This window comes from Propithecus coquereli, unplaced genomic scaffold (genome assembly GCF_000956105.1).
Source record: "Propithecus coquereli isolate 6110/MARCELLA unplaced genomic scaffold, Pcoq_1.0 Scaffold5, whole genome shotgun sequence".
Lineage (NCBI taxonomy): Eukaryota > Metazoa > Chordata > Mammalia > Primates > Indriidae > Propithecus > Propithecus coquereli.
The window spans coordinates 7778340-7788412 of NW_012150840.1; the positions used below are offsets into that span (position 1 = coordinate 7778340).

A 10073-nucleotide genomic window follows, 5' to 3' on the forward strand; every position below is an offset into this window, starting at 1 on the left:
GTATTAGGTTTTTCTATAGTTGTTGTTTTGATCTCTATCTACAACATCATGCCTTCGTATTTTCTTTATTGCATGCTAATTTGTTGAATTATACAGCTAAACTGCAGATGCACAGCAACACTTAAGGCTCTAAAGATTACATATTTGGCACTGCCATACAGGCAAACACTAAGACAAGATTATTATTAAAGTTTGCATGGTACCTCAAAGTCATGATTCTAGAGTTCCAAATCTAGACATGAAAATATGTCAAATATTTTAGCATCCTTCCTTTAAAAGGAGAAAGGAGCAAATCTTTGTATTACCTAGTAGCCAATTATAGCTGAGGTATAAAAGACGTCTTAACAGTTTTATTATTGTGAATTTGAGAAAGGCAAAAATCAAGAAGACCTGTCAGAGGAGACAAGATATGAAAATAAGTCATAAGACAATATTTGTAGGCAATATTATTTTAAATCAGCAGTAAGTAACCATGATTATTAGAAACTTTTATTTAAAATAGTTTAAGAACAGGCCGTAAACCTAGAGAGTTAACAGAATATTTTGGCTGTAAAAATGAACCTTTGTTATCTGGGCACAAAATAACTTGGCTATTTTTAACAAAAAGAAAACCCAAATTCCAGTAACAATTGGCAAGATGTATACGCTTTTTTTCTTTACGAATAAACCCATATCACGTAATCAACTTTGTTAATAATTGCAACACATGGTCTTAGTCCATTTGGGCTGCTATAATAAAATACCATAAACTAGGTAGTTTGTAAACAACAGAAATTTATTTTTTACAATTCTGGAGGCTGAGCAGTACAAGATCAGGCTCTTTCTTACTGTCCCTCACATCAAGGAGGGACAGGCAAGTTCTCTTCAGCCTATTTTATAAGGACACTAATCTCATTCATGAGGGCTTCACCCTCATAACCTAATCATTTCCCTGAAATCTGTACTTCCTGATATCATCATCTTAGGTGTTAGGATTTCAGTATATGAATAGGGGTTGGGGAGACACAAACATTCAGACCATAGCATACATGTTACTCTTCATTATAAGTAGTTCTTATTCCCAAGCAAATAAAATTCATTTCCCTTTAGAACTTACATACTTATTGTATAATACTCTCAAAATTTATTTTTTATTATCTTCCTTCATATTCTGATATAATCAGATAATTTTTACTTTAAGAAAAATGTTATTCTTTTTTCCCAATAAACAAAACATATTCATTACCTTGCACAAGCATTCCTCTATTTTTTTATACCCTTTTTAACCTGTTAATGATGGTTACTTTATAATACATTTAACAAAAGCACTAGTATATTAAGCATTATATTGTCTACATATTCAAGATTATTTATCAATTGCTCAAATTAATATTAGTTTCAGGTCTTAGCATTAACTAAGGATTTGGAATTTAAAACTTAAGTTCATATGAAATCTTACGATTTTAGAAGCATTGTAAGAATTCATGTCTTTTCACAGAGACATTCCATATCATTATTCAGTTTAGATGAACATGAATTCTGCAATTTTCTATCAAAACCAGTAAAGTAAATTTAAGGAGATTCAAAATAGGATTTTTTCCTTAATAGACAGGTCTTGCTCTGTCACCTAGGCTGGAGTACGGTGGCACAATCATAGCTCACTGGAGCCTCGAACTCCTGGGCTCAAGCCAAGTGATCCTCCTGCCTCAGCTTCCTGAGTGAGTAGCAGGGCTACAGGCACAAAATAGGATTTTTCTGTGGAAAATAAACCCACGACTTGCATAACTAGAATACTGTTCTAATATAACTTTCTTACATGGTGGTACAGTGAGGAGAAAACACAGGACAGTTTGGTTTAAAAAATGAAAATAATCAAATTAGTCTAATTTGTCCAAAGAGTCATCTTAATAGAAATATGAATTTTTTTCTAATACAATTCGTAGATCTCTGTATTTATAAACAAAATTCTTAAAGACTCCTTAAATTATATTTAAAAGCTCTGAATGTTCCTCTTCACTTCTTATAACCTAGTAACCAAGGCCGTTAGATTAACTTTCAATTAAACTTCTTTTTCCCCAGAGTTTAATTAAAAGCTATTTGGAACAGGAGCATGCTCCATCAAGGCTTATAATGTGATTTTTCTTCCTCTTTTTTGTGTTAGATCTGTTTATCTGGATTATCTGGTTATTCTAAGGTCTGTCCATAATGACCAGAATTGAGTTTTGAGCAATTTTCTAAAAGAGGGAGAAAGAAAAGTAAGGATATATAAGGGAGCTGGTTGCATCTAAAATTGAAGCAGTTACTGACCACTATAAAAGTCAATCATCTCTGCTTTGCGAAGAGGGGAAAGCCTTGCAGGCAAACCCATTTCAATACGTGAAAAAGAGAGAGTCATTGCAACCAGTTCAAATAGTGTCTTAGGCCCTTAACAATTCCATCAAGACCACAGGATTAAATCTCTGAAGGACAAAATGAAAAGAGAGGTCTCTTACAATAAGCTAAGTGATTTCTCTTTAGACAAACAAGACAGAGAATCTCCTCATGAGGGTTTAACAAATGAACTTTTACATTTTTTTAAAAATGTTCTATTCAAATTTCATTTTGAAACTTTGTATAACAATAAAAATGCTAATCATTAAATATCCAGAAAGATATTCCCCTTTTCTTCTAAAAGTGCTTTCAAGTGAATAATTGTAGTCAGGTCAAAAGTACCCCAAAGTGGCCGCTACAATTCCAAGGTATCCTTGATGAAATTATGCTTTTTAGAGAGATAAATGCATGAAAGAAAAAACAGAAGCCAGAGTTATACCAGGAGGTAGCACAGTTTATTATTAAATGAATCCATGAATTCGTTAGCTAAAGGTCAGTCAAAATATCACTTATATATTGTATTTAAAGTCCTCAACACTAAGGTTGAATCCCTGACAGCTAACCCTAAAAATCAACAGGCCAGAATGGGTAGACAGATCTCTCCCAAAGCCAATTTCTCAAAGGTAGACAAAGCTAACAGAAGTTCCCATATGCACACAACAGTGTAGCCAATTGACAGATAGGATGGTTAGTATCAAATAAATGCTTTCGCAGACCTTCATCAAGGAAAACAAAAATTAATACAAATCTGATGAGATAACAAATAAGTCCTGGGAACCTTATATTGATGACAAACAAAATAAATATCAGCTATCTTTGGGAGCCCAGCAGAAAAGGATCTGACCTCAGAATAAGTGTTGGACTCATCATCATAGACCAAGAATCCCTTGAGCAAAGAGGCTCAAGAAACCTCAGTAAATTACAATATCACCAATAATGTAACTGGTGATAAGCCTTCTAGAAGTCTTGGTGGGGCCTCCATAATTATCAAAGTCCTAATACAAAGACCTGCAGGGAAACCTGTTGCTCATACAAAGCTGGATATTTTAAGTTTCTGAGCAAGGCATCACCTCAACCATGTAGGGAAGAAAAAAATAATTTTTCCCTATCCTGTGAGTTCTTACCTGGGACTCCTATAACAAAAGACAGATTAACAAGAAAAAAACATAAGTTTAATAACGTGTATACCTCATGTATACATGGGAGATACGCAAGGAAAAATGAGTAACTCTCAAAGAGGTGACCTAGAAGTCTGGCTTATATAGCCTCTTCAACAAAGAACAACAAATTCTTAGAGAAGTGACTAGACAAAGGAAAAGAACCTTAAGTCTCCAGGTACAGCAACGTGTGGAAAGACAATTATATGGGAAACTAAGGATAGATTGAAGGCTAGTTAGTAAAATTTGACATGTAGATTCCTCTGGTGCCATCTCCAGGCTGGTAAGTGTCCACAGTTTTATCCCTCCTAGTAGAAAGGAGCATATGATGCCTTTGTAAAGTCATGGTCCTGCTTTTAGGCAAGGGGGAAAGGAAGAGAGCTTTTCTTGTATCTGTTTCTTCTCAACTGCCCTCAGCTCAAAAATAATTTTTATGTCAAAGGGGTATATTTTGGAGGGAGTGGCATATTCTGCTACCCTTCAACAGAGTCTCAGTAGTGTCTCAAAAGGGGGAGGTATATAGAAGAGTACTTTTAGGATTTTGAGGACTGGGGTTGGTCATGGGGTAGTTTTAAGGTAGAAGTTAGTTAGCAAAGTCCAGACAGAGATTAGTCAGAATTTGTAAAATAGGTGAGTTGCTAGAACAATCAGTCTTATCTTTGGAGCGCACGAGTCTATGTGGAGTTACTGTTAAATCAACGGCAACTATCTATAGTTACTAGTATAAGTAATGTATCATTAAGGATATAGATCTGATCCAGCTTGTGTTAAAAACAATTTGACTTAAGATAGTTCAAATTACATGTCCCTGCAGTTTATCTGTTACGCAAGTAATAGTACAGTTTTGCAAGTTGATGTTTCTGTTTTATTTCTCAGAAGGAAATAGTTTGTAGGCAAGGCAGCCAATTAGAAGGCTTTTAAATAAATTCAGACATAATATAATAAATGCCTGTAATTGGTTTGGGGTGGTAACAGAGTGAATGAAAATGCAGGGTCAAGGAGGAGATGAATTAGAATGTTCTTAATGATTGAGGCCTTTGGGAAAAGAGTAGACTACAAAGGAAAAAAAAAGAATCAAAAGTTAAATGTTTGAAAGCTGGGAAGATAGTGGCACCATTGACAATACCAAAAACAGGAAATTGAAATTAATATTATGTTTTGTTTTACTTTGTATTTTTTTCTTTTGTATTTTAACTGTAATAAGTTTCCAGCCTTATTCCCAAGATAGCTGGCACTATAAGGTAACAGAAAATAAGATTCAATTTTAAAGGGGAAAATTAGGAGTTTATTCTAGTGTATTCAGCTTTATACTCTTTCATTTAATTATGTATTATTTTCTGTGAAAATACTTAAAATGCACTGTAAATCCTACACTCTCTCTTTTTTATTTTTTCCCCCAAATTCATATGTTGAAACCCACACTCTCATTTAACTAGCTATTATTTCATTATGTCAATTTTACAGACAAATAACTGGTTCTGTAGTGATCTCTAATTGTTCTGTTATTTCTGAAACTGTTTACAACAAAATAACAGAGAACAACATGAATGGCAAAGAAAACACCCTAATAACAGGGGAATCTTGCTTAGCTGGTGGTCAGTGCCCTGCTGTGAAAAAAAAAGTGATATAACCACACAATTTTCTTTCTGAAGCAACTGTTTTAATTAATGTAGTTAAAAAGCTGAAAGTCTTGGCCTTTATAAAATTATAATGACTTTAATAACTGTATGTTAATTAAGATCAGAAAATTAATCTATGTTAGCATTGCAATAGCAATTTTCCAAGCACTTGCCAGTGACTAAGAATGCAAGTGAGTAGCAATACCACATGGCATCTGATTAACTTAAATTAGTGCAGCATTTGGAGAGAAGACTCCCAGGTGACACTGAATAAGACTCTCAGAGTTTTTCTCCAGCCTACTGTAAGCGGATAGTTGGCTGCAAAGCGACTGCTTTTCCAACATAAAGCCAAAAATCTGGCCACATAGTATCACTAAAGAGTCAGAAGGAAGAGTAAAGGGGCTTATGGTTATTGTTTGGAAGAACTGATATATGAAGCCCTGGGTATTGGTCATATTAACAGCCTAAGCATCTGATATGTGCAGGCTTCCCTTTAACCTCCTGAAATAATATTTCAGATTTTCTCACTTCAAGGAAGTACTTCTTTTTTTACTTCAGAATATTTCTGAAATCAAAGCATATCTTAAAATTGATGTGTAAATTAAAGTTTATGTTGTGTGTATATATGTGTGTATACTCTTAAGTATCTTATAATCAAATAGTCTGTTCACATTATAAACTAATTTCATGTGTACTAGCATCTAGGAAGAACAACATGAGAACAATTGGAAGGAAAGCAGATGTTCCTCCAACATCATGTATCATAGAGAAAGGAAAGAGAATCACATTTATTGTACATTTATCTGCATAAACTGAGTGTTAATTATCTCAGTCCTAACAATTACCTTACAAGGTAGTTATTGTTACTAACTATATTTTACAAATGAGAAAATTAAGACAAAAGAGTTTGGGCAACTTGAATTTGGACCCTGTCTGAATTCAAAGCTCTTCCTACTTTATGTTCTTACTACCTCATTGGAACATCCTAATATAGAATAAGCTACTTTAATTTTCTCCATAGACATAATAATAGGTATTAAATCTCTAAAGGTCAGTTCAATTTAGAGTAATGGAATTCTGGGTATATGTAGCTAAGTATTACTTGTTTAAGTTTGCTAGTATCAGAGACAAAACATCTGTCTCCCTCTCCTTCAGGTAAGTTTAACTTCTTTGACATTAACCCCACTTCAGAAAAGAGATCAAAAAGCTTGAAAGAAAAGATAAACTATTGTTCTCTTCAGACTTGAGAATGTTATGTAACACAGTCACTACCTCAAATGTTCCCAGTGAATGAGAAATTGGTAAATAATATAGGGAGGAAAAAAGATAATTGTTTTATTTAGTTTGGCCCAATAACCAATTACTAGGAAGGCCCAGTATCTCCAGATCATTATTGACAAATTGTGGCCAAAGCTGGTGTGATATTTGGCCTGCTATTCAATCACCATTGAAATTTCAGCATTTTTTTTTTCACTTCCATAGGAACATTTTCTCATCCTCTTATACTTTCAATATTTATTCAAAGATCCTTTGGGCATACACTTTCTACATGCCAAATACTGTTGTAGGTGCTAGATGTGTTTAGTAGATTGTTTTTTATTAGCAATAGGCAACATTATCCTAAAAGAATAATCTTTGATGTTTTTGGCTTTGTAGCTTCTAAATCCTGAAGATGACCTCTTACCAGGAAAGATTCGAGACAGCAATCGTTCAACTCTCCTAGCAACAATTCAGGAACATGGTTACCCCACAATCAACTTGGGAATTGTGGGAGACAAGTAAGTAGCAGATTTTATTTTAAAAAGTTGTTATTATACAAATATGAATTTTTATAATACTAACTAGATGGAATTGCTGCTAAGGAGATAGAAATTTAATATCATAATTTTCACTTGTCTCATTCTTTAGAAGCCAAAGAAATATAGAGGTGTGTATGTCCTTTAGGGATAAATATTTTCTTGGAATGTCTATAACAATAGGAAAAATATTTTACTTTCCTATGGGTGTGTTATGTTTACAGGGATCTTTTTTAGTAGTGTTGGCTTTATCCCAGTGAAGCTAATAGTAAAGGTGTTATTCCTATTCACACTTTTACTCGTTTCAAGAAAGATAGGAAAAACATAGGTGAGAAGAGAGAGGTTGTCAAAATTAGCCCTACCTGATTCTTTTAAGTTTAGGTACAATTGTTTTCTAGTATTTTTATATTGATTTTTGTATCCTTATATAACCCAAGTTTTTCCAGGCTTCCCCCACTTTAAAGTACAAAGGGAGGCACATTGACTATAATTGCCCATTTTTAACAGCATATTACCCCCACCTACTAAATTAACTCAGCCTTCTGCTAAAATCCTCAGATATTTCTATGAATCTCCAGTGACATAGCACATGTGATCAACAGCAAGTCTGTGATCTGTGCTTTCTGAGCATCCCACTACCACACAAAGCTGCTGCTTGGCTATCTTTCCCCAGGTACTGTTTCTAGTTCAGTAGAGGCATACCTGCTTTTAGTATACTCAGACATCAGCCCGTGGAGACAAAGCTAGGAAACAAGTCTGAGTGATGAGCACCATGATGAATCTGTCACCCATAATCACCCCTTTCTCTCTTACCACCTTGTCATTGAGTAAAGCTCATCATGCACGATCCTTCTTCCTGTAAGATGAGTATTTTCCCAGCACTCAAATGTGCTTTTCAAGAGGTTCTGCCCTACCATTTCACAAGGTATGCTATGAACTTCACCTAGCACTCAAATTAGACACAGTCCAAACCTTGGACACAGCACCTTGCCGGTAACCTGAAAGGTAGCTTTCATGTCATCTTATCTTTTAAATTTCTCGTCTTTCCTCCTGATTTTTTTTTTCTTTCTCTGAGAACATTGAAATAGAGGCTATTTGATGTATTTTCAAATGTCATTCTTTTAAAAATCTTAACCATTTGTATTTACCTGACTGTTCAGTTCTAAAGAAGTTCATTATTAGGCCGGGCGCGGTGGCTCACGCCTGTAATCCTAGCACTCTGGGAGGCTGAGACGGGTGGATCGTTTGAGCTCAGGAGTTCAAGACTAGCCTGAGCAAGAGCGAGACCCCGTCTCTACTAAAAATAGAAAGAAATTGGCTGCACAACTAAAAATATATAGAAAAAATTAGCCGGGCATGGTGGCGCATGCCTGTAGTCCCAGCTACTCAGGAGGCTGAGGCAGAAGGATCGCTTGAGCCCAGGAGTTTGAGGTTGCTGTGAGCTAGACTGACACCATGGCACTCTAGCCTGAGCAACAGAGCGAGACCCTGTATCAAAAAAAAAAAAAAAAGTTCATTATTAAATAACTAGCCAACTAAGGCCCATGCTAATGAAGCCAGTGTACAAGTTACCAGCATCGCCCTGACTCAGGGTCCCTAGTCCTGGGAAGAGAGTAAAAAGAACTCACTGCAAAAAAAAAAAAAAAAAAGCCAATATTTGAATTTGGACTTGAGCAGTAACCTGTTCTTTCGTATAAATTTCAGGCACCTAAAAACTATCCTGATGCAGACATAGCTTTTTAAAACACAAAAATCAACTTCTGCTAAGAAGAGATAGGGTGAATCCAAGAGTTTTAAAAGCACAGAGATAGGCAAGCAAGCCTGAAACTCTAGGGAACAAACTCACCAGATTCTTTAGTGTTGTTTCCCATCTACCAATGGCTCTGGCCCTACCTCCAAGTGCATTAATGAGCTCTAATAAGAAATATTATAAGGTTAAAAGGAGCTTTTTAATCATTTTTACACTAAGCTCTTCTGGACTATAATTCTATTCACTCTCCCTGTAATTGTTGTACTTTTCTATTTTAAAAAAAAAGGTTACTTAATATGCTGTATATACTGCTATTAATCTTACTATAAAGGCCAAAATAACATTGAAAGGCCCATATGTTGGTATACTAATATTTAATTGTCTCAAGTCCACACTATTGATTTGTGGTGGACATTTCCTAATAATTAATGTTGATATTATGATTAACTCCAAAATGTGCCTTGAAAACTGTATAAAGGACAACAAAACTATAAACAGGTATAAGCAATTCAGGGAATGTAGAACTCTCTAATGTATACCCTTTTGTTCTGACAGCAATACCTTATGTCAAACTGAGAATAAGTTTTATAAAAAACACTTGATGCAAATCTAGGCTTTCTCAATATTAGGATGCTATACTGAATTGGTCCAGAGTGAATGGTTTAGAATGCAGAGTGGAATGTGGGAAGAGGGAATTTATAACTGTTCTATTGGAAATCTGTGCTAGGAGTTTAGCAAAGGAAACAAGGTACATTTAATCTACAGCCTGTTGGTATTCTCTAAAGGTTGCCATCCTCTTCATTATTCGTCTTATGTAGCCATTTGCTAAGGAAAGCAATGTTGTCAGACAGAATCCTCTGTGTGAAGCTCTCCGGGGGAACAAGCAGAGTCATGGGAGAAACTCTACCCTAGATTTAAAGCAGGGAGAGAAGTAGCTCAAGAATATCAGAGAGCGCAGAATCCTTACTCAGCCATGACAGATAAGAGTAGGGAGTGACAACGCTATTCATGTCATTAAAAAAGGTTTGAATCTGGTTTTTAAATTGTATATGATTCTACTTTTCAGCTCTTAATCTTATCACCTACCATAATTTTGGCAATCAATGTGAAATAGAAGAGTAAGACTCTGTAACAATTTGAATTGAGTTGCTAGCTGGTGTGCCTTTGCTTATTGTACCCTTTATTTTAAAACAGGGTAATTTAATAGTACTGTGAAGACTGCAGAAGGGGCACTTCAAATACCTAAGAGTTAACCATTATATTTGAAAAGCATTCATTTATAAATACTGTGTGTATATTAAAATACATTTCCTAGGCCGGGCGCGGTGGCTCACGCCTGTAATCCTAGCACTCTGGGAGGCCGAGGCTGGTGGATTGTTTGAGCTCAGGAGTTCGAAACCAG

The 10073-nt window shown here is 35.2% G+C and overlaps 1 protein-coding gene across 2 annotated transcripts in view; it reads left to right on the forward strand.

Moving 5' to 3' along the window:
- Nucleotides 1–10073, forward strand: part of GPHN (gephyrin) — a 577313-nt gene that overhangs the window by 520770 nt on the left and 46470 nt on the right. For both annotated transcript variants that reach the window (XM_012656203.1, XM_012656202.1), the window contains one exon: nt 6782–6903. In XM_012656203.1, the coding sequence (XP_012511657.1) occupies nt 6782–6903 (122 nt within the window). The remainder of the gene's footprint in view (nt 1–6781; nt 6904–10073) is intronic.